Raw genomic sequence first — 26,349 nt, 5'->3', positions numbered from 1 at the left:
TCTTAATTTTTTTTCACAGGCAAGATGTTTCTAAGCTTCACTCACCTTCATGTATTGCAAATAGAAATAAATATTATATCAACCTCAATTAGATACTTACCATTCAAAATTTCCTTCAGATGTCCAAACCATAACTGACAATGATCTTCACTTAAGTTATTTAAATGGATAGCACAGTCTGTAAGCTTATTCTCTTCTTTATTCAAGCATTTAAAAATTGTGATACCCAACAAAGTACCACCTTTTTTCTGCCCTGCAAAACGACGACGTTTCAGTTTTACTGAAAATACATCTTTCATTTCAATAATCTCCTCCTGAACTTGCAAAGCCACACTGGAATCACCTGTAAGGGGAAAAAAAAATAAAAAGAAAAGCATTACTAATGTGTTTGGGAGTAGCAGCTAAAAGTATTGTTAGGGCTTCATCTCTAGGTTCACTTCTTGCATCTCCTCATGCTTGCATTGAAACTTATGGCATATCATTTCCTTCAATCACTGGTCTTTTATTTCACCAAATTTGTTACGTATCCAGCTGTACAACAAAACAACTTCAAAGAGCTTATTTACTCAGCTTTCTAGTGTTCAAAATAATTAATAAAATTTCATACTCTAAGAAACACTTTTTGAATTCACATTTAAAAAGCAAATTCTTTATTCTATTCACCTAAATCATAGCAGTGATACTTGTAAATCATAAATCAGAAAGTGTGCTATGACCCAAGGTGATTATATGCTCACTATATTTTTTTCATTTGATACAACCATTGCCTTTTTTGTTTACATCTAAAACTTATCAGAAAACAGTTAAGCAAAAATAGACAAATAAATCAAAACTGTGTTACCCATCTTTGCTTTCATCTTTGATTTATGAATTCAGTTTAGAAGACAAAAAAAAAAACAGTTGCAAAAAAGTTCTTGTGACAGTCCTCATCCCAGGGGAGATTTGTGTTAGGCTAAGGGAAGGTTTTGTTATCTTGGGGCTGTTATTTACATGGATGCTGCAGCTGCAGATGCTACCACTTGGAGATGTATCAACTGAGGCACTACGGTACAGGCTTCTCCCTTTTCTGCTCTCTTGAGCTGCATTCCAATTCCTCAAAAACAGTCAAATACTCAAACTGAAGGAAAAATGTCACTGTTCCTTGTAGCTATCAGATTCTTTGGACAGAGAAAGAAATTTCCCTGCTTCCTTTGTAATTGCAGCAGATCTGATACAGTGCACCAATAAAGGCTCCTTTGCAGCCCAAGGCAAGAAATGCTAGAAACCAGAAAACTTCCCCAAAACTAGCAACAACTCTGTCAACTGGTTTCTCAGTAGCGAAAACTGTAGCAGATTCTGTTTGATGAATGTTGATACATGCTGTACTGGAGTGTTGGGAAGACCTATTTTAACTGTCATCCAGGGAAAGATGGACAGCACCCCCTACTTCATTACACCACATGAAGCTGAGGGTTTCAGAAAGTCATATACTCTTTCTGGACAGGAAAAAGATGACTTTGTCAATCCTTGTAACAATTAGATACTGGTATTTCTCAACATCATTTCTGGGAGACTACACAGTGATCATCTCTCTATCCAGGAACACTGGATGACTTCTCCTCAGCCATGCTAACAGAGCTAAAACTCAAGTCAATATGACTTCTCACAATTCTCAACCAATTCATTTTTTCCTGTTCTATACCAAATAATCTGCGACAAATAGAAGCATGACCTTGTCATACTTCCCACATATTTTTCCCAACTTGTTGTACTTTATCATCTTAGTATCTCCATAAATCAGCTACTAAGCTGTAAAACTGGACTGAAATTACTCCACTCTTCACAGGAATACTGTGACAAGTAAATGTTGGTGTGTACTGAGATAGTACACAGGAAATTGTCTGTCATGCATTTTTTCAGATGTACACAAAATATTTTTGTCAAACTTTGTACTGCTCTTCTAAAACGTTTAAGGGTAAGTAGTCTTTGTAGATCTGAAATGAAAAACTGACTGGTGATGTCCCAAATTTCCTAGAACTACATAGTTTAATACCTAAAGACTTGTTTTCATTTTTAAAACAGAATTTTTGAGGGGTCTGCTTATGTTTTTTCACAAAGCTTCACTGTCAGACATACAGTACACTGAAAATGCCAGCACACAACCTCAATGTTTTAGGAAAAGGAGTGAACAGAGACACATGAAATATAACCACAACCATTCTACTGCAATAACTCACCTGCAACATTCATTTCTCCAGACCAATATAAATATTCTAAGTGGGCTTGCTTTTTAAATACTTTTAAACAAATCATACTTTAAAATAAATCGTATTTTTGATTTAACTCTTAGTTTCGCAGTGTGTATCATGAACTCTTTTATGCCAATGTTATGGATGTGCACCACATAAAAGTTACTAACATTAGCCTATTTATCCTGCACAAGTCAAGGAAAATGAAAGCATGATAAAACACTTTTAATTCCCCACTAGCTTTCATAAAATGACATTTAGTCTTAAGCCAGGTAAGGTCTGTATTTTCTTTTCATCACTATTTCAGCCAGTTACTTACTTGCTTGTGCATCTTCCTCTCACTCTGTATTTATAAATACAAAATAATACTCTGTATTTATCAGATTCTTATGTTGCTCAGATGCATATCAAAACTTTTGATATTTAAAATAAAACATTCTTACTAGGCAGTACTAAACTTTCAAAACCACTATCTGACTTTGTTTTACAGGAATACATTTCGAGATGCATTCTGGAAAAGGATATAAACTCTAGGAATGCTGAATTGGAAAAAAACATCATCCTTGAGTTTTAATTTCTAGAGAATATGTTGAACTAGCCAGTAGGATTAGGACAACCCACTTTTACTAAAGTTGCAAAGAAATCTGCATAAAATCCCAAACATAAGCAAGAATTCTCATTTTCTCCGCTTACTGAAAATAAGACCATCACAAATGCAGTACAATTTTATAAAACAACTCAGCTAAAGAAAATTTAAGTCATGAGCTGCATTTATAAAATATTTCTAGAATGACATAACAATCAACCTCACTTTCATAATAAAGTATATACTGGATTAAACACTTTTTTAAACTTTGAAAGCCGTATTGGCTTGTTAGTATCATATGGGTTATTGCAAGCAGTTTCAGGACATTAACTGTCCTCTCACATTACTTAGAAAGATATTGGGTACCATCTGTTCTTGCAAGAGATTTAAGTACACATCTATTAGATATCATGCTATTTATTTTATTCAGTACCCACTTCCCATTGTTGTATCTTCTGAAAAAAAAAAAGTCAATTTAATTACAAGGAATAAAGATAATCTCTTCTACCAGGCTGCCCTGTCATCATGAAAGCAGAGAGGGGACCTGTATAAAGTAGGTTACAGGCGTTAGGGAAGAGCAAAAACAGCACTTAACATTTAGAAAAGATCTAACAAAACCAGAATATATGGCACTTAAAAAAAAGTAACTATAAGCCAAGGGCTTGTCTAAATCAATCTCAGCACATCTGTCTGATGTAGAGCGTAAACAGGATTAGAGTTGGATTTATCTGCTTGACGCTAATTGTACTCACAGTTTCTGCACATGTCCACTTTTTTTTTTTCCAAATACAGCATGAAAAAAAGAAAAATCTGCCTGGATAGATGAATTTCTAGGAAGTTTTATGCCCCTATTTATCATCCCACTAATTTCAAGCAATGATCCTATCCTACATTTTTCCTATTCATGGTAGTCAAATCTCTTATTTAACAAAAAAACATGTCTGCATCAACCATACTGAGCTAAATTAAAAGATGAGGAACTAATACACTCAAATAGGGTTTCACTGTAAATAGTAAACCAAATTTTAATTAGTCAAGGATGTTAAACTAGGCTTTAAACAAAAAGACTACCTCACATTTACAGCAAAAGTGATGAAAATATTCACAAAAGGAAAAAAGCACTACTACTGAAAAATAGAACATTTGTAAAGAAAATGTGGTATTTAAATATAAATACCAATATTCAATAAGGAACCACTTTTTGGACTGCTATCTTACTACAGAGGCCCAAAATCTAGAAGTGGTACTTAAGGACTTGATTTCCATAACAAATCTGGAGTACATGGAAAATATCAGAAAACATTCATGAAATGTGACTGTAATTCAGGTACAAGAATCAGACACAAAGCAAAGAGTGTTATACTCCCTTGGTCACAAATGCTTCCTACGACCTTTGGCAAGATACCTAGCCCTCCTGACTATAATGAGTAAATAAATCTTTTACACATTTTAGGCTCTCTGCCCCACTCTATTCTCAAAGCTACTTCCTTAATAGTTGATGGAAATATCTCAGTGCAGTGTAACTTAACAGAAATAATTTTAAATTTAAAAAAAAAACATCAAACCATACCAAAGAAAATACAGTGATCAGTAATTATTAAAGAAGTGTTTTATTATACAACAGTTATTTATTATAAAATTGATCACAGACCATCCTACACTGTACGAACATTACTTTCAAAGTAACCATTCAGGACATACAATAAAGCATAACTATATTAACACAAACCCAAAAATAAAATAAATATAATTAAAAATTAAATCAGCATTGACATTTAGCCCTATTAGTCCATCAGTTACTGAGCCCATTTTTCCCCCCACTGTAAATCAGAAAAGCACAGTAAGCAGCATGCACCTGATTCATAAAACCTCTACAGTTTTCAGCTACTTATTGATCAAGCTGACTTGACTCTCGCTGGCAGTGAGAAAAGCAGACACAATCGTTCTTGCCAGAAAAGCCAAGAAAAACTATAAGGCCTTTCTGGCTATTTAGCGCTTATTCAAGTACTCTAAACATGCGACAGAAAAGCTATTTCAAAACATATGAATTTTGAATGGTATCTTATTTCAAAAAGATAGGTCATGCAATACTTCTGGCAAAATTTGATGCTATGCCTCTTACACTCTTCTGCAAGCAGAGAAAGCAAAATTCCAGTTTCTGCTTGCTGAAAGTATCAAACAGTAAGCTGAGGAGAAGGTGGTACAGCCAGGGCCAGGTTGGGGAGATGCTGGTTTTTGTTTGAAGATTAGTTTAACATTACTGTAGTCCTTTTAAAAGGTGTTACAGGAGAAGTTAACACAAGCAAGGCCTTAATCTAGAAACACGTTTCTCATACTGTGTGCAAAGACCTGCTTGGGAGCGGCAAGGAGCTCAGAAAGTATTTCATGGGACTGAAGAGATGCAGCTCAGTTTCTGCAGAGCTGGAGAGAAAAAGCAGGGTGCAACTACTCACTTCACCTTTTAATGGCAGCTATTCACTTGCAGCAGCAGCTGTATTCCTTCAGGGCAGAAAACTGAGCTTAAAAACATCTGACAGGAATACAACCCATTTTCGTTCTCCTTCTCTAGAGAATCTTAGGGAGAAGTGATGTATTTTGCCAAGCAAATGCAATACCTCACTGCTAATCCCTCTCTCAATAGACACCAACCCCCGACTCACCTGCCATGACTGTGCACTCCAACCCTTTTCCTGAAGTCTGGCTCTGGGCAAAACTCAGCTGAGTCAAATCAACTCCCTAAAGTAACAGAGATTGCCCACTTTTCCCCGGGCTTAGTCTTCTGACAGTTGTTTAGTATAATCAGTTCAACACAAGTCCTATAAAACCAGAGATGCTACAAAGTGCTAAGAAAATTCACAGCAGGGAAGAAGGAAGAACTGGGACTGTCTGCTTTCATCAGCAGGAAATCAACATGTCTTGAGCCAATCTGCTGTGCATTTTCACTTCCAATTGCTAACTCCCCAAAGATCACACAGATCAACAAGAGTCAGCCAGAAAGGTAAAAGATGCACAATGGCTTCTCTTAATTCTTTAGAGCTCTAGTGACATCTTATATATTAAAAAAAAATTATAAGTCTCAGAACAAAACTCCACTTTACAAAGCAAAAATGACACATTCAGTTGTGTTTCACTGGACAAGTGAAACAAGGAGACAAGAAAAACAAGGAGTTATTCACTATTCTAGCTTAAAGAAGTCATCTTATTTTAAAGTACAGATAAGTACCCTTAAAAAGAATATTTTTATGAAGAATAACAGACAGATTAAAAAAATTAAATTTCAGTACAAATTTGAACTTCCAGTTTCAATTTTTCAACACAATACCAGCCAAAAACAAACAATAATTTTTCAATGTAAATCTCAGTCATGGGGTAAAGGTTTACATTACATAACAGAATAATTTCACTTATTTCTAAACAACTTTACAATATTCACAGCATGGGTAAATCCATCTAAAACTGTAACCTCCTACCTTTTATCTTCCCCTCTTGTCTCTCACCATTTTTCAAATGGTTCTTCCCCACAAGACACCACAGCCAGTTGACTCCAGCCCCTGTTCTCCACCATATCTGGGAAAAATTAATCCTCTGAACTTCTGAACATCCCCACTGAACCAAGAGGGCTGTTGCATGTACAGCCCCTGTGCACAGCATCGTATCACAGCAACTGAAGGAAAGGCAGCTTTAGAGAACATTTGGTGTAGTCCTTGAAGTCTTGAGCTGGAGCAGACTCAAGCACTTAAAATTTGGTTAACTTTCACTACAGCTTTAAAAGACAGCAATAGGCAAACTTCTGAAAAGAACAACCATCACCAAACTACTTAGTTCTGGCTGATCCAAAAGAAAAGAGGATCCCATACTGTCAGAGCACAGTCCAGTACAGCTCAGAGGCTGGTTTTGCTGGAGCTGATGCCCTGTGAATAAAGGCCAGGCTTGGGAACTTCCCCTCTAAGCATGACCAGATCTCAGAGTGACGCTCATACACTTGATGCCCAGCAGGCCATGGAAAAGGCCTTTCCTCTTGTAATGAGGCTCATCAGACATCTATCCATCAAGCTTTCATTAGTGCTCTCACATAGAGCAGTGAAGCAGCTTGCTGATTAACTACAGGCTAATGGCAGAATTCCATTAGAAAAACATACTGAAACTGCCAGTTTGAAAAGAAGTCAAATAGCTTATTGAATGAATACCTCTGCAAAATAGTCTGACTGAAACTTTAGCAGAAGGCCTGGCACTGTTCCAGAGAAAAAGTTTCACCTTAAGGAAGAGTTTGCCCTTCATTCCAGAAGAAAGAATTCAAGGGAGATGCTGAATTTGAAAATAACACAGAGTTCTATTGGGAATAATGCTAGAACAACAAGGTAAGCTGAAAGGAAGCAAGGCAGACAATGACTGATTCCCATCCTGAAGCATTTGAGAAGATGCATCAAGCAAAGGCTTTGCTTTTAATAATTACATTTTCTTATTAACACCACAGCAAGAAAGAGGTCACTGGAAATATACTATAGAAAGCTCTACATTTTATATTAAAAATATGGCCCATATACTGGCTAATTTCATAATATGATTTGAAAAGTAGCTGCAAATCTTTTATTTAGTGGCTGAAACTTTGAGGCTTTTAATTTAGTAAGAAAACTTATGTAAGAAACTTTAGAGTGACAACAGGGTAAAAAGCATCACTGATTTCCATCATTTCCCAAAACCTCTGCAAACATATGTATCAGATTAAATGAGTGGTCTTACACAGACCAACCATACACCTATCATAAAACGGAATCTATTTGCAGAGAGACTTTTGAAATAAACAGAAGACTGGTATCTAGTGGCCTACATGATTTAATAGAAACATGGCTAGCAGAGCTGAAATACACTAAAGAATCCCCAAAGAGGAAACATGAGCCTAATTTTACATTTCCTCGAAAACATCTCACACACACACAGTGTTTTGTACCTACTAATTTATGTTACAATCACAGCAATTACTTCTGTCATTTCAGAAAATAAGGGGAAGTGGGGAAACAAATGACCTCTTATGACCACATGACATTACTGAGTTTGATTAAATACAAGTTAATAATTACTTTTACTTGGAGCTTTACTTGCACCAGATCTGCCTCAGCCTCAAATACAGATTTAGAAACCACCCATATTGCTAAATACCAGTGTTTCAGGGATCTCATTATGTCTCAAATGTCTGAATTTTAGTCTCTTCTGGAAAAGGTTTTCAAGAAACATTTTCAGGAAAAAAAAACAAGCAGCCCATTCTAAACACAAGTCAATTTCCTCCTGTAAACTACTGATAATTCATGTACCCTAGCAAGTCATGCTTTTAGTTATCAAAGCATTGCTATCAGCTGCTAGATGAACTCATCCACTAACTTCTACATGTTTGGCTTTATCCTCATTGATCTCCAATCTACTTTTTTTCCCAGAGATTTATGAAGAAAACTCTGCCATCCTTTGTATCATTGTATCTGCATCTCCTGCACTAGCCCAAGGGCAAGAGATGGCAATAGCACCACCAGAATCCTCTGACAAGCATAACACCCTTCCCTCACCCCCACGCTCAGTTGCCACTTAGGAACAGGAAGAATGCAGGCTACACCACTTTGCCTGCAGGGGTGAACTAATCCTATTTTGTTCATGTACACCACACTTGTAACAAACTTAAAAGAAAAGCATAAAAAAAAAATAAAACCCAGAATTTTGTTAGATGATCTTTATAATATAGATTCCCCCCGCCCACCCCTTTCTCCTTATGGACATTGTTCGTATTTCTCTAACTTTTAAAAACTAAAAAAATTAACTTTTAATTTATATTAAAAATATAATTCATATTACATGATAGATGTACAATAAAAAAACCACTTAGAACATAACACCAAATTTACGGTATTCTTAGTCAATTGTGCAGTACACAAATTAGCACTTAATAGAAAGCTTACATAATGCAACACTCCAGAAGCTTCCCAGTATTATAATTATTTTTATTATATAGAATTGACTCCGTTTGCAATGATGCATAATTCTGTGACTGAGGAAATTACATTCTCAGACTGTCATCAATTTCAATTTTTTTTTTTTTTTTGGTAGCTTAACACTATGACAAAGCTCTCACAAAAGATTTGATACCAATATGATGTGACACAACTGAACCAAACCTTAATTTCACTCACAGTGAGAAATCACAGGATTGAGTAACACTGTGCAGTCTTTTAGAAAAGTTTATTGCTTCCAGATGGATGCAAGTTTCCTTTCAGCACTGATTGTATCTTCTGTACACAGGGTGCCAATGTTACTATAAATACAGTCCAAAGCAGTTATAAAGATAAATTATTAAAATATTGACATAAACAAGCTCAGACAATAGCTCCTCTCTGCACAAAGTAAGGACAGCTACATTAGAGCGCTGTCTGTCTCACAAATGTTCAATACAACAACACGCACACCCTTTCTAGAAATTACAACCCCGTACGCGAACAAGCACACATTTCCACGGTATCCATAAAATGATTTCTAATTCCAACTGCGTGCTCTTTGCCCCATGTTGTGTAGTGCCATGTGTTTCCCTGCATGGTGCACGCCACCAGGACGCCCACCTGTGCCCGTGTGTCTGCACCGAGCTCACCGAGAACTGCTGCGTACTCACTGCAACACGCCCGTGTCAAACGAAAACTGTAAATAATAAATCTCTTTGAGCTAATTTAAATTGTGGTCCCTGTACATCAGGCGCTTTATAAAGTCTATCAACAGGTCTACAAAATGTTTAGCAGAAAAAATAATTCTAGGGAATAGCTCATTTGTCTATAAAAAATTATAAATAATGCTATTTTGAAAATTAAAATACATTCACAGAATTATCATGTGAAGCCTCTAATTTGAGTTGTTTTAATATTTTATGTTGTTATACTGTTCAGAAATTACATTAATAAATGGTAATGAGTCATTTTAAATATTGTTTGAAATTTTCATAACTTTCTTAAAAATCTGGAGATCTCCATTTTGAATTGACACATAACCAGTGCATAAAATAGGGTAAGTTAATGCATTTCAGAGAACATGCAGAATTCATAAAACGTTTTATGAATAAAACGTCGACATTGAGCACCATGAAATTCAAAATTTAGTACAGAGGTAACTTTCACTTTTATATCAAACTACATTAGCATAGTAAGTTATATATAGAAACCTACCTATCTTCTGACTGCTTTAATCAGACACTGGTAAAAAAAAAACCTTTAAAAAAACCCACCCCAAAATGCTCCCCAATGTCTGCTTTGCATCCTGGCACACACCAACAACTTCAAACAAACCTCTCCAATGTACTTTAAGCAAGTTCTTTGGCATCTACCACCAGCTCCCCTTATCTCCAGTATGGTAACTTCACGCACACGTCACATTTACATATCCATTCCTAACCCTAGCAGTAAGTACTACAATCAAACAAAAAGATTACTGATTGACACAGCAAAAAAACAAAAAAAAAAACCCAGAAAAATCAAAGCAAAACTAAACAAGCCAATTTCTGATCAGTTTTCATTGTTGAATAAACATGTCAGATGACAAAGATATACTTCAAATCTCCCATAATACAACTTTTTGCTCCCACAAACTCTTAAATGCTAGCATTACACCAGTATGCACAGAAGAGGCTGAAGCATCTTACTTGCAGATCCTATGAATTTTACAGCATCACAATGCTGCATATGGTTGCAGAGTCAGGGAGCAATTCCCATTCAGAGCACCCACACAGCAACAGAGATGCATCTCCAAACACTTCAGCACACATTTACACAGTGTTATTGTTACTATTTCATGCAAATTTTCCTCTATCACAATATTAAACCTATTTTGCTCATCTAAAAGTAAATTTAACAAAAACTAATTTTTGCTGTAATTCTACACGTATCCAGCTGCACATTACAAATCATACAATAATCTTTGATTTAGCCATAAAGTGAATTGTTCAAGAAAATTATCACCATTTGTGATCAAGAAATAATCAGCATTGATACCTTGGCACACATCTTTTAGTGGCTGACATAACAAAAGGACATGGATGTTTTATATTAAGGGTCATCTTCTGTGAACATCAGTAATCTTCTCAAATGTATTTATGGAAAAATACCAGCAAAGCATGTTGAAGCTACACTTTTTTCTTATTTTGAGGCTGATCAAAATAAATCATTCTCAATGGTTTCAGACATTATCCTATACAAGTCTAACTATGCCTTTGGAATTTAACTTCCTTTCTCCACAATAAAAAATAAATATATTAAAAAACCCCAAGACTATAATAAACATTCATATGAACAATATTTCCAAGGGAATTATGGCTAAGAAATTCAGGTTTCCTATACAGTCTACTACTGCACTGTAATTCTTAACCAGCATTTAATAAAATTAACCCCTTGGTATTTTGTCAGGCAAAGAACATACTTTCTTTAACCTGTATTATTTATAACCAATAAAAGTAAGTACCTTGCAAATGGAAGGCTAGGCAAGCTGAAGCTCAAATTTTATCATTAAATCATGCTTGGCACTGCAGACACAGGGGGAATTGCAGACTAGTGATGTGTGTGCTTTTACTCAAAATATCATTTAAATATAATTTAACTGGTTTCTTGTATTTAAGACCAGCAATACCAGGACAGAGCAAACGTCCATCTGTCCCAGTATCTTATATCAAACCATAGCCATAAGCAGATGCTAAGAGAAGAGAAGGAATAAAGGAAGCATTTATTCTCTTTCCCACTAGTACTTTTCCATTCCCCACCTGTTTTCATTTGGGACACCCTGAACTCACTGGGGTTTCTACACATTTAACAGCACTCAAATGAGACCATCCATCTCCATCTGAATCCACAAAATCTTTTAGCATCAACAATCTTTGGCAGTAAATTTTACATTTCTCTTAGCTTTTCATTTGGTTTTCAGCCTGGTTCTTCTCAGCCTTATGCACCATATTTCTTATGTTCTACATCTGCCACCTACTTGGTCCAGGCCTCATCTCCCGTACCTTCCTTTCAGACCAAGAAGTGCCAGCCTAGTCTGCCACTCTCATCCAGAAGCCATTATGTACCTTTAACCACTGTCACCCCTTGAACCTTCTCCAGTCCCACACTGCCTTTGCTGAGAACACCAGAACTGCACACACTATTCAAGATGTGGTTAAATAACTGCTGGTTTATAGAGCATACAAACATCTGCTTTAGTCTCTATTTATGTTCTAATTACCCTTAGAATAATAATCCTAACAACTGTTTAAGTGACAGATGACATTTTCCACATGATAAACCTATAATCATACACATTAGGAATGGTATAGCTACAGCTCCTGATCTTTATTCCAAGCTGATGGCATTCAAATAAAAGATCGATACATTACAATGTGTGTAATTATTCCAACTCTTGGACTCACTGTCCTGCCACCTAGTCAAATCTGCAAAACTGCCATGGCTTTAAAGCTGTGCTGTAGGAAAGAACTTACTTTATTACTCTGCTCCCACATAAAATCAATATTGCTAAAGGCTGATAAAAAAAAAGCAGTATCTGCTTTAAGCAAGTATTCATATACATATAAATCATTATAAGCTCAGTACTGAATTTCTGTGTGTACCTTCCCCAAATGGTTTCCATAAAACAAGTGAGACCTAGGGACAAAATTTCAAAATCACCACCTGCTTGTTTCCGTCATATTTTAAATAATTAACTACTCAACAAATGTAAATCCTAAGAAACAAACAAACAAACAAAAGCTCATATTTAATTTTAATTTGTACTACAGTCAAAAAAAGGTTGATCAACAAACATTGATCAGGTACCCTTTTTTCTGCTAAGCATTGTTTTCCAAACCAACTCCAGTTACTACCAGCCTTGTTTAATGAGCGTGTTGCAGTCAAGTGACCAAGAAACATTACATTTGATATTAAATACTCAAAGTATTCTTTTTCCTTAAATAAAATCAGTACAAAATTAAAAACAGATATCTGTATACAATCTTTTCCCAGTCATGGTAACTTACAATACACTTAGGTTTAGCAGAAAATTTGTCAGCTGCAGAATCCACTGAATGAAATCACAAATCTGTTCAAAGTTTGATGTTGACATGAGTTACCACCATCTACAGCCATCTAACTGTTAGTGCACTATTCACTGGCACTATGATAATTTTGATCCCTAGCTAATCACCTCACTGGAAGTTAAATTACATAGATGTGACAGAGCAGGCCTTTGGGAAACCCAAAACCATCCAAGTGTGAAATCTTTCAGTACCTTTCTTGACAGAGTATTTTGACAAGCCTCCAAAAGGCAAGATGCAACAAACAGGAGAGCAGGGAGAAGACTTGGGCAGCAGTAATCTCATTTTGAACCATCTTCAGAACAGTCAATAGATCAGCCAGGCAAAGATGTGCTATTTTCACACAGAAACCCAGCAAATCATCTTGAATTTGAATTTACTGTTAGCAATTTATTTACGAGAATTGTCACTCCTTAGACTCACATAGGCTTTTTTTCAAAATACATTTTCAAATGTTATTTTTAAGTGAAAACGCTTATTCTATTTCTACTATGGTGTACTAAAACAATGCAGAAAAATATAACTGCAAGATAATTTTTAAACTTTCATCAAATGACAGGAGGGTGATATAACAATGAGCACTTAATTACCCAAGCTCAGATCAGTATGTACAAAACAGCATTATATTTAGTCATAAGGATTTATTGCTGTTACCCTTAACTTGATCATTCACGTGCCAAATTTTGTTTTTCCAAGACTGTCTGTACTGTGTAAAGATCTGTTTCCAGGATACCTATAATTGTGCAGTACATAACATCTGTTGCTTTGCATTTTCAGAGCCTCACAAAGAATACTTTCCTATATTCACTTGAGTGTATGGACTGGCAGAACAGATATATTGTCACAGTTCAAATAAACTGACAACTACAGCAACTATTCAGCACTGAAAAGCATCCAACTAACTGCCATCTGACATTGCTCAAACAGGCAAAAGCCAGGAAATTCAGAGTTCAGTGCTGAATTGTATTAATGAACTGACCATTTGTTTCAACTTGCAACACAGGTGAGAAATAGCCACATGCTAGACTAGAGAACTGTGAGTTAAACCAAGTCATAGAAAAAGTTCTCAGTGATTTATTATTTTCCTATGACATCTAAGTGAGAAACTGGGGAAGGAGGAAGTTCCACCAGATCTTAAACATAAGTGAATTGTGTTTCATCAAATCCCTTACAGGTAGGCTACCAGACATCAAGTCTAATACAAAAATTCAGGCTTACAATTTCAATTTATTTTTTTTAAATAATACCTAGTTTTACTGTTCAAATCTGCTCTTCAACTCAAGGGGGAAGGGTTCCTAAATTGCAAGACAAGAGTTGCAAAACTACTTCCCTAGTGAAATAGTTTGAGATCCACACCTTTAGTCTACACACACCAGTATTTTTGAAACAACCTGAACAATTAAAAGGAAGACATTCTAGTCACTTATTTCAAGTCAGCAATAAAAAAAAAAATCACAACCCAAAAAATTGACAGTTAGTATCTATGAGACAGGAATCAATTTAGAAAAAGATTCTGGTAAAACAGAATTCTATAGCAGTCACAGAACTAAATGACAAAAAGGTCAAATTTTGAAAGGAAACAGCAGATACCACCACAAAACTAGCAGATGTTCCTAAAGGATCATCTGTACAAAAACATAAGCATATGTGAGAGAAATCCAACACTATCACAAAATCAGTTGGTGTCTAACATAATAGCAGTTCCTTATGGCAATATGGTAATACATGTATCAGATACTCAACACATTATGGTTTTTTGTCTGCACATACTGTTACAACATAAGTCATAAAAACCAGGACCACTGATTTCCTCAAAAGGAAAACATTAGTTCCACAACCCACTAATGTTAAGGTACACAGACTACTCAGTTCTTCAGGTTATGTTCTCAGATTTTCAGCCATTTAAGCTTTTTCATAAATTGTCTTAGTAGAATAAAAATATCTTTGGAGTACTGGATGTGTTGAATAAAAACTTCCTTCTAAAGTCAGTGCATAATATGGCCAGATCTAGCTAAATGAAACAGCAAACGAAAGGGGATCTTCTATCCAATATCTATTTGTTTGGGTTTTACATATTTGCAACAGTAGTTATTATTTACCTGCTGCTTCTGTGATACACATAGTTAACAAGACATTTACAAGGAGAGGAAAATTGTTTTTCTAAGTTTAGTTTTATTGATTCCAACAAGAGCAGATGACAGACTTTTCTGCTTTTATTTCTATTTTGCAACTGCAAAAAAAGTCACTCATTTTCCAATTAACTACACTTAAAAGTCAAGATAAGCAGGCAACATTTGATGCAATAGAAAAAGACAAAAGTGCATAATAGGCGGTTACAGATTCAGGGATGATATGGTAAAATGACAATCAAAGAAAGAATACTACAGCATCTAGGATCTGAAAGAGGGGCTAAAAAATTAGTGTGAAGGGCCAAAATTATAGTGAAGGATCAAAAATCAGGATAATTAAGAAACTGAGATAAGAGACTTCTACTTCAATTAGGGATTTGACTGCATATTCTTTAATTACTTAAAAGAACAATAATCTATACTGAGAAAGGGACTCAATGTTACAGCACTATTGTGGATATGAAAATATCACTAACATGGGCATCAAAGATAGGTTAGTCTATCATCTTCTTTTTTAATATACATCTTTGGATTCTCTCCATCGTGCTATATAAGCAGGACCATCAATTGACTCTTGCACACCTTTGCCCAAAAGGCACAGTCAAGAGTTGTCAACTACTCTGTGGACAAGAAAATTCAGAACTTTGAGAACTGTTTTTGAAAATAAACTCACATTCTACTCCTCATCACATATCTCCTCTAATTCTTCATTGATTCCCCCACCCTGTATCACACACCCCCCCACACACACCACAGCATCACCCTGCATGTTTCCCTGTCTGCCCAGCAACAGCTCCAGCGTCCCCTCCGTTCACTCACATCCCTCTCCACAGCACCACAAATCCCTCCCACACCCACAGGGCACTGCACCAAAGCCCCTACACTCCCATAATATATCAGCTCACCCCCAACCACAGTGCTCCTGACTGCCCCCTCATTCCCACCTCTCTTTCTTCAGTCTGCCTGCTCAGCGGCCAAAAGCCAGCACCAGCCACGCCTGGCCTGTTCCTGGTGTGCCAGCTGCCCAGTGATGCACAACGTGCCAAGCACCCAGCCAGGCACCATCCTCACTCCCCAGCCAGGAAGAGGAGAGGAATAAAGCAAAGCACAGCCTTCTCTGTAATAACAGAACATGGCAAAGACCTATTACACAGTGCTATGGGAGAAACAAAGGAAAAAAACCCAACCACAAAAGCAAAATCCTTTACCCAAGTCTAAAACTTGCTGAGTTTATTGCCTACAAGAGCTTTAAGATAACACAAACCACAAATTCATCAACAGAAAGTTTTGCATAAAAAAGGGCATAAAGAAGGGTTACTTTCTATGAAAGATAAATTAATCCTGTTATTTCAAATTCCCATAGCATCAGAATCCAACTCACTAACACAGGCAGCACTAAATGTGTATGCAGACCTGAACACACAGATATAATTTTCAAGAACTAGCACAGAAACTTTTTTCCAGGAACAAAGATTTAAATATCCGAACCCTCTTTTTGGAGGTACAGAATTGAGGTGCATATAAAAGGCCCTATTAGATATCCAGACTATGTCAGCCCCTTTCAGTATAAGCACAGAGATGCACAAATGTGTGAAATACAAGAAAGAACAGAAAGAATGAAACAATGTAAGCTATGCCACAAACACATGAACTGATCTTCTGATAAAGGGGAAAAAAACCACACAGTCAGTCAAGATATTAAGTTCAAAAGTCTCCTGAAATAAAGAAAAAAATTTAAGACTCCTTTAATTAGTGTATCCTACTTCCATAACTATTTTTCAATTTCCACAATAAACTGCAGATTAGTAAATTGTTTTGCAGCTTAATGCACTATTTTTCTAAAAGACGTTAATTTTAAGAACTTCCTGGAAAAAGATTTGAGTGTCTTGTAACTTCAGACACCATGGGACTGTTTAAAACTTCATGCTTTCTTCCTTCAATTTACATCTGAAAACCATATATTAATATGGCACATGAACACCTCACTTTTAGCTACACTTCATATTCTTTATGTCTCTTCCTTGAAAGTAGTTTTTCTGTTTGGACAATACATAAGCCACTTAGAGAAAATATGTTTTCTATACGTCAGAAGTAGAATCAAAAGCTTTGAATTTAGAACTTCAGTAATTCACATTTTGTAACAGCCAGTTTCCATTTCCATTATTCCTGACTGACCGATAGACTGACAGATGTCTTACTTTAGAGATCCCAAACAGACTATTGGTATCTATTTCAGCCACATCTGTTCCTAAATAGCCTTGGCAACAGGCCACTATGCACTTGGAATTAATTTTAAGTCCTTTATTGCTGACTCTTTCACTGTTAAAATGCATCAGTGATTCGTTTTCCTTATTGCTGCACTTACATTGAACATCTATAAATCCGTATTTTAGACGAATATTAACAAGAACTAAAGCATACTATAGATAAGAATAGCATACTTAAACAATATATTGATTAGTTTTAACTAATTAAAAATATATTTTTATTTTTATTTTATTCATTATTAAATCTATACTCAATAGCACATTAACTAATATTAATAGCACATTAAGATCTTATTTTCTTGTTCATTAATTGAGAAATTGTGTTCAATTACCAATACTTAAAAAGCAAGCTTTATCCAAATTATTACTATTATTATCCAAATAGTCAGCCCAGCAAGCTGTCAGTCAGAGAATAACTTTATATACCATTCAGTTTAGTACACTACACAGACAAGAAATTACACTTATAAAGTTTTTCATAATGACCAAAATCCTCCAGACTTCACACACCAGCAAAGTGCTGGACAGTTGCCAGTTTTGTTACACTTCCTACCTGACAGAAATCCGCTGAAAAAATACAATTATTGTTAATCAGGAAACTCTATAGCAAACTTTAAAAACATGCTGAAGGCTTTAGAAATTATCAGCATTAAAGTCTTTATTTAACAACAACAACAAAAAGCCATATTCATAAAGAGGATACAAATGATCTTCTGGGAACTTATAAAAATCACTTAATATTCAAATCTGTACTTAATACAGTTTTCTCTGCTATAGCTTCGAAGCAGCACTCAAAATGAAAACCTCCACAACTCAGGGCTGGATTATTTTAATAGAGAAGTCTTGCCTTTTTCTTGATTTCCATTATTATATTTACAGCATAGGAATGCCACATAGAAAGAAGCTAGATAAAAAAACTATCTACTACCGAGTGAGAGCTCTGCTTCTCGTCGGGGTGCCCAGTGCCCTGTTAAAGCAAGCTACCTGCTACAGGCCAGAGGTTCCACACCCATTGAGGAGAAGAGGCTCAGCTGAGCTGCACACCCAGGCTGTAGCTGCAGCCTTTCCAAGGGACAGCTGAGCCATGCCTCACACTTGCCCATATTCCCACCTGACACGTTCTCTCCACCAGGCTCCACACCCAGTCGCCTGCCCAAGACTCACTTCTGCCATAAGCTTTGTTATAATAAATAACACACAAAATTCATAATGGCTCATGCTTATTTGAGAGGTAGGAACTCTGCCGTAGAGTGAACAACGAAGGAAGCCGTCAAAAATCATCAGCAAGCACGGGTAGCCAAAAACCTCTTGGAGAAGCTGCAGAAATCCAGGACAGAGTGAAGAAGGAAGTGCTCCTGATAATCAAGCTGCCTAGGGCCTCACAGGAACAGCACAATGGAGCAGAACTACACATACATCAGTGGGACTCGATTGGGCCCAGGCACAGCAGATGTCCCCTGCTTGGGAACTTTGAGCTGCAGCTTTTGTGCTCTGGTAGAATCTGGAAGAGCCAAGACTGCACGAACTACCACATGTAAGAACAACTGGAACCGCAGAGCTGCGGATGACAAATGACAACATTAGCAAGACGGGAATTCATCTGGAGAGCTATGGGGAATGGGAGGTTAGGAAAACACCAAGAAAGCAACTACCTTATAGTACTCTGATTTTGACAGACTGTAGCAACTATGGTAGAAGAAAGACCTTTCCATAAAATAGGAAGAATTGCTACATACTAGTCCAACCAAGATGCATTCAGCAGCACTTGCAAAGCGTGAAGATCTGGCTTGACCTCTTAGAGCCTAAGGCAAACTACATTATGAAGCTTTTGAGTTGAAGAGAGCATGCATAAGCCAAATCCCAGTGGAAAGACTTGTCCAGAGAGCTGTTAGCCATCTCTGAACACTCCACTACTTATCTACGAATGAGACCCTACCACAGATGGCTCCTCCCAGCACCAGTACAGAACACTGCAGGGTAAAGGCTACTGGGAGCCAAGAATCAGGGAAAAGAAAAACATTCAAGCTTCAGAATCTGCATTTGACTGCTGCAACTGCAGTCTCTCAAAAATGAAATTATTCAGCAGCTCAGTGCCATATAGTATAAAACCAAATTGTCCGAGAAAGAAGTTTCAGCATATATTTAATACATGTGCAGTAAAAGCCCAAATCCTGATAAAATTTGAAGCAGCTTGTCAGTGCTGCTTTCCATAGGACTCCCAAAGTCCTGCCATCTGCTACAGGTCTGACTTTAGGCACTGCATACTTCATTACCTTTCAGGAGCTATGAAAAGTTTCTGATGTCTGTATGAAAGTAGCAGCTGAGAGGGATCAATTTTTCTGATAAAAACAAACAAACCAAACCAGCCAAATAAAACAAAAAAAGCCAAAACCACACAAAAGCCAAGACACAGAATACACTCCCCATCTCTGGAAGCATGGAGCAATATACACCAAGATTTATTCTTCCTGTCTGCACCTTAATATCCTTCACTATTGACAATTACAGACCGTAGATCCTGATATATGGCAATTCCACTTACATTAAAGAGGCAGAACATATAGTGACACTCATATTAGAGCTCTACACACAGAACTAAATAATTAATAAATCACATTGCAGATCACATACACAGAGACCTGTAGTTAGTCCCAAATGGGAAGGAAGAGAACCTTCAGCACTAACAGCATTATTTACCCACCCAGACTGGCTCCCCAAGAGGAAGGACTGTGCGCCCACACCTGGTGCAGGGGTGTTCAGAACTCAGCGGTCCTGCTGCAAAGCAGGTATTCAAGTGTAGCCCTGCATTAACACAGTTACACTGTACAGAGGAGAGGAGTCAACAGCAGGGCATGACTGTGTATTTATTTGTTCAGTTTCGGTAGCCCCGGTATCCCAACTTTAAATTTAACTTTCCTTCATTAAATGAACTATATTGACTTAATCTGTGAGCATTTGAGTACTCTGCTTCTCTAAATGCTAACTCTATGGATCTCACCTTATCTATGAGATCTTACCTATAGGAACTTTTAAGTTCTGTTCAATACACTTCCAAAATAAACGTGGTATTTTAAGCCTGGACAAGCTGACCATGCCATCCCGGAAGGCAAACATGCTGCCTGGAAACTGCATTCCTGAATACAACTTTGATTTCTCTTTCATGTAAACACTGGGAGGTCACTGAAATAAACAAGCAACTTAAGGAGTCTCTGTGCAGTTTTACAACTACGTATATGTACACAGTTTCTAGGAGAAGAATATCTATTTGGACACGTTCGAGCAGCATTCCTTTGCTTCTTAAACTTCTGTGTATAATTTGCTTCACTTGATAAAATCTTTTAACCACACTTTCTCAGCGTGTTGCCGTGTGAACACCACAGAACAATGACGACCAACGCAACAGAAGCCTCATCACAAAACTCAGGCACATCCACAAAACCATACTCTCCTCTCTGTGCTCTAGTTTATGTACCTGCCAAAGAGTATAAGCCGGGAAAAGTTGATGCCGCAGAAACAAAATTAAATCCTCTTACTGCTCTGCCTGGGGCTAAGAGGCCACAAAAAACATCCTCCCTACCTTCTGTCCCTTTCGTATGACCCACCAAGAAGGCAACTCTTGCCAGAGAGATTTGGTTCAGGTACAAGACACTCAAAGCGTTACGAACAATTTCTTTTTCTTTTCAGTCAGTAAAGTAACCTCGAAGGGAACGGAGGCGCCCGGCAGCTCTGCCTTTAAGCACTTTACTGCAATCCCGGTTTAGGGTGACTGCCCCGCGCTGCCGGAGAGCCCCGGCCGCCTGTCCCCGCTCGCCCCGGGCCGCGCCGCACGCTCCCGGCCGGGGCGGACAGCCCTGCCCCGCCCTGCCCCGTCCCACCTGTGGGGCTCTCGGGCAGGATGGGGCTCCAGCGGAGCCGCCGGGCGCTCAGAACCACGTCGCAGCTCCTCTTGCCGATCTCGAAGATGCCCCTGAGGAGCGGCTCGTCCCCCGCCCGGGACGGCGCGGCCGCGGCCAGCGGGGCCACCCTCCGCCGCCGCTCCTGGGGCGCGGCCCGGGCGCGGCCCTGCGGGTGGGGGAGCGGGCCGGCGGCGCCCGGCATGGCGGCAGCACCCCCGCTCCGGCCCCGCCGCACCGCCCGCGGCCCGCCGGGCCCGGCAGCTCCCGCCCCGCCCCACAGGCGGGGCCGCACCTCCCGGGGGCCGGCGGGAGGGCGCCCGTCCCGGGTCCTCGGCCGGCAGCGAGCGGCCGCCCGTGCCTCGCCAGCAGCGGCGGCTGTGAGGGCTCGGCTGCCGGGGGCGCGCGTCCCTGCCGGTGCCGGGCGGAGCGCAGGGCGGCACGGCCAGAGCCGCCTCAGGTGCGCTGCCCACGGGGAACAGCGGCCCGACGGCACTCGGGCATCTCAGCGCTCTGCTCTCCTCAGTTACTTCTCCAAGGAAGGAACGCTCCCACTGCAGAAATCAATTTTTCTTGTTGGAGTCCCACGTCTTCAACTTTTCTGCTATCATTGACAATATTGCTGTTACTTAGCTTTAGAAAACTACATGAAGCTCTGATAGCCCTTCCATACTAAAAAGGCTGAGTCTTTCACAAGTCTTTCACTCTGACATAACCTTAATGTAAACGCCATGTTGGCATTACTGCTGCAAAACAGATTATTGCCATAAACCCCGGTGGAGACGTCGCCCATTTATACCCTTCATTCATAACAACCGAGCAAAACAGTGGTTCGGGGTCTGGTACTGACCCGTACTAGAACCGATCCACTATCGAGTGGGCCAGTGCTGAAAGAACACCCACAAGGCTTGTGTAGTCATCCCTCATCCTCAAAACTTGAATGCAGGGGAGGAACACCACTTTATTCTTGCTCTGTCAATGATAGACTTTATTGCTTGGAGGTGTGACAGCTTTACTCATATGTGTTGCAAGATTCACTGATGACAATCACGTTAGAGTGCAGGGCCAACTCCCATTTATAAAGTGCTTCTGTGCTTGTAAAGGCTAAACTTCTACATTTATAAAGTTTTATAATGTCATGGTGGCTTACTAGGGCATGAAAAGGATATTCTTAACCAAGAAGTTTAGTCATTTTATTTTTAATGTTTGTAACAAGACAAATGTAACTGTCCTTCTGAAAAATAAAGCAATAAATTTAAAATATTGTCTTTTGCTGATGGATACAAGGTACAGTTTAAGCCATGTGTTCGAGTGTCCAAGGCTCTTCCTGTGATGTTTAGCACTGTAGAAATGTTGTTATGAGTAAGAAAATCTGATTGCAGTCAAACCAGCCAAGAGCTCATGAGATGATGCATGTTCTCAAGACATGTGGCCTTCCTTCATAATTCCATAATTGCCAGTACCAATTATATTATAAGTACTAATTATGTAGCTGAGAAGATAGGTTTAAGACATGTTTTAAAAGTCACCATGGTACAACTTTTTGATACTTATTTCCATCTATTACTTTGCCATGTTTAAAATATATTCCAAATATTTGTTAAATATACAACCTGTTTTCAATTTGGATTGAGCCACTAACACAACTTTTACCAAAATGCAGCCCTCACCAATTTGTCTTTCTGAATCACAACATGACCACATAAAGTTTATGTTTGCTTAAAGCTTTTAGTAATAGTGTCAATTTTTGTTTTGTCCCTTAGGTCTTCTTTGTTGGGATACAAATATCTCAACTGCAAAGTAATCAGATAGAATAAGGTATAAATAATTGAAATTATGTGTAGAGTGTAGAAGTTTTGTGCAAAATAGCTTTAAGCAAAAAAAATGACTGATGAGGCCGGAAAAACTGAGCCAAACAAGCTTGCCTTAACATTTGTCATTCTGATACAGGAGTAGATGAACCAATTTAACTTCTGCCTGTTATTTGGTGTCAGTGATCTTTAATGTGTTTGCACTGATCTCATTCAAAAGGAAAGCTAAATCATTAACTGGAAGATAAAGCATAATGTGAAGCTAGATATAGTCAAATCTCTTTTGAGGCCATATGCCCTGTATAATCCCCTGCAGTAATTTATATTTGTTTCTGGGACAATTTATTAGCCTATACCACCTAGTGAATATTACATATTATCACCCAATAATTTCTCCTAAGGCAGAGGAAAGGGTGAGCTGATAACCGGCTTAGAACCCTACAATAATAGTGTTTTCAGTACCACTAGTGGAAAACTACTGCAGTTCCTTAGAGACCTGTAATGTCCTTCAACTGGTGTAATTAAAGCTTCTAACACCTTCTTATAGGCATTACTTGAAAAGTCTATTAAATCAGTAACAGTTAAGGTACTAAATGTATTAGATAAAAACATAAAATAGTAAGAGAACTGTATATAGTAAAAAAACCCCTTACAAGTCTGTTCACTGCGTTTTGCCACTGTTCAATCTTCAATCCCCACAATTCCTTGTAAATCTGAGACAGACACTTTTTTCCTGTGCGGGGGGGGGGGAAGTTCTAAACAAATCTGTTCTAACAGACTTTTTATTTTACTTATCACAAATTTCAGATTTGCACACTGAATTTAGAAAAGCATGGAATAGTCCAGGAATTTTATATCAGTTTTTCTATTGATTTTATAGAAAATCAATATCAATTTTTCTATATTGTCTGGAACTCTCACACATAAAGCTTCCTTGAGCTTTCTTGTCAAAAATGGTTGTGTGAATAGATGAGCTAATGTAGTATCTTCTGTGACGTTCCCATATCAGAGAAAGAAAAAGAAGATGCTAGACAATCGGTAGGAATTGTATAGGAGGCATTCAAGCAGCATGGAGCATTGAGCCTACAGTCAACAGTCTTGATTTCTTCAATATCTTTGATAGTAGCCAATTTTGGAAGTGGAGCATTTCACTACCTGTGACAACAGAATGATCAAGGGTCTTCTAGAAGCACAGTGTGCTGCATGTGGAAATGGGATGATGCAGGAGACATTGCAGGTCAGCCAAAGTAGGTAAAGTGTGGTTTACTTTCCTGTTCTCTCACATACATTTTGATTCCAGTACCTGAAAGGAGCTTACATGAAAGATGGAGAGAGACTTTTTAAGAGAGCACATTGTGACAAACAAGGGGGACTGGTTTCCAGCTGAGAGTAGGTTCAGCTTCCGTATTAGGGAAAAGTTCTTTACTATGAGAGCAGTGTGGCACTTGAACAGGCTGCTCAGACAAGCTGTGGATGCCCCAGCCCTGGAAGAGTGTAAGGCCAGAATGAATGGAGCTCTGATCAACCCGGTCTAGTGAAAGGTGACCGTGGACATAGCAGGGGTATTGGTATGAGTCTAGGGTCATTTCCAACCCAATCCATTTTATGATTCAATACCAAGATACAGGAAAATAGAGAAGTCCTGTTCTTCTCTTAATGAAGATTAAGTTGAATAACATTTTTTATGATAAACCTTCAAATTAAGTTTGAAACTTTCCAGATGGTTTCCAGAGAGGTTGTGGAGCTGCCTTAGAAATGGTCTTCACGTATTTATTTGATTGGGTTTTTTAGACAAGTATCTCAAGTGAAGTCAGGGAAAAAAAAAAAAAAAAAAAAGAGGGGAAGGGGGAAGAAGGGAAGCAAAGCCATTGTCAAGAACAGAAAGGGCCAGCTGCTCCCCAAGAAACAGGGAGCCAAAGAAGATGCCAGGCCTAGCAAGGCAGAGACCTTTCTGGCCAGGACCCACCTGGAAGTACCTGAGCAAAGAAGTCTGGGGAGGGTGCTAGAATCCATCAAAAACCCAAATCATCAGCCAGGTTTATAATGATGAGGCAGGTCTAGATCAGCAGGGCTTGGAGCCAGACCAGGATTGTGGCTGATCTGAAGACCAGCATCCCACAGTAACTGAAAAATTTTAGTCCCAGACTGGACTTGAATAGAGTTCCAGGCTCATGTGTCAGGGAGGGGGTTGCAGGTGGGGATGCTCAAGGTTTTTAAGGCTCAATAGTGTCCTCATGACCCTTGCAGCCAGAGGAAGAATTCTGAGGAACAGCAGGAGCAGGCTGCTTCATAAAGGAAGAGGGGTTTAGAGTCAGGTAGGATCCCCTACACCTGACCAAGGTAAACAGAACTGTGTGTAGATAAGTTCAACAAGATTCCAGACAGTGAGACAAACCCCTTGTATCAAGGTAGGTCCAGCACCCAGCTGAAAAGCAGTCATGAGGTCAGGTCAGGTGACAGCAGGTGACAGTAGCCAGTGTCAGTGCTAGCCCAGCAGCCAGCCACCAGGGAAGCCTATTTTATCAAGGCAGGTCCAAAGTCAGGCAAGAACATCAAGTTTGTGGGTCAGGACCAGAATATGGCACTGACATGACTGCAACGAAGGAAGACACCATGCAAAAGAGCCTCTTCTAAAACACAGATTTTGCATGAGGAAGGGGACATCTCCCTTGTGGCTTCTTTGAGTTTGTTCTCAGCAGTCTGGATCCAGAGGAGATTTTGCCCCAGGTCGGGGTGCTGGCCTTGAGCACAACCAGATGACCTAGGAGAGGGAAGCATCCTCTGGACCCTGAAAAGGGGTAGTAGGAAACAAGGAGAGGAGCTAAGCTCTCCTTAACTAACAGTATTTCATTCTGGAAGTCATCCCTTGCTCTCTAGATGCAAAGAAGTAGTGAGAGCCTCAGCACTCTTTCCCAGAAAAACCTTGTGACGAAGGAGGTAGGACAAACTGTGCCAGAAATAGCGAGTAAGGGAAGTACAGCTAGTGTTTACTGAAGGACAGCAAGCAGTAAAGCTTGCTCTTGGAAAACTTGTCCTCCCAAATCAATAAAAATGTCTGAAAAAATGCAATGAGGTAAGCAGGCCAGTCTTGGATTAATTAGAAATTTGATGTTCAAGCTAAGGACCAGGAATTTAGACAAGAAGAGATGAAAGGACACTCTGGGGAAAACACCTTATTCCCATTCCAGAGCTTTTGACTGAACGTTTCTGGTAGCTGACTTGTTTTCTGTAGCTAATGGAGATTTCCTTCTGGAGAAACCTGAATTTTGAAGTTGGCAGCATACCCTTGGCTTACATGTTTTTCTGGCTGCAGCATGTGTTTATACAATGATGGTTTTGTATAGCCAGTTATACTTC

The 26,349-nt window shown here is 38.6% G+C and overlaps 1 protein-coding gene across 2 annotated transcripts in view; it reads right to left on the bottom strand.

Moving 5' to 3' along the window:
• CERKL (ceramide kinase like) overlaps positions 1–21,386 on the bottom strand; it is a 50,695-nt gene extending 29,309 nt beyond the window's left edge. Inside the window, exons 1-2 of one of the 2 annotated variants that reach the window (XM_015634837.1) lie at positions 21,164–21,386; positions 101–343 (exon numbers count right to left, since the gene is read on the bottom strand). In XM_015634837.1, coding sequence (XP_015490323.1) covers positions 101–343; positions 21,164–21,386 — 466 coding nt within the window. Of the gene's footprint in view, positions 1–100; positions 344–20,865; positions 20,938–21,163 lie in introns of those variants that run through there. The other variant, XM_033515944.1, reaches the window with a different exon arrangement.
• Positions 21,387–26,349: the final 4,963 nt, after the last annotated feature.

This window comes from Parus major, chromosome 7, assembly GCF_001522545.3.
Source record: "Parus major isolate Abel chromosome 7, Parus_major1.1, whole genome shotgun sequence".
In the NCBI taxonomy this organism is placed as follows: Eukaryota; Metazoa; Chordata; class Aves; order Passeriformes; family Paridae; genus Parus; species Parus major.
Note: the sequence above shows the minus strand (reverse complement) of the source record. Positions and strands in the feature narration are given on the sequence as shown.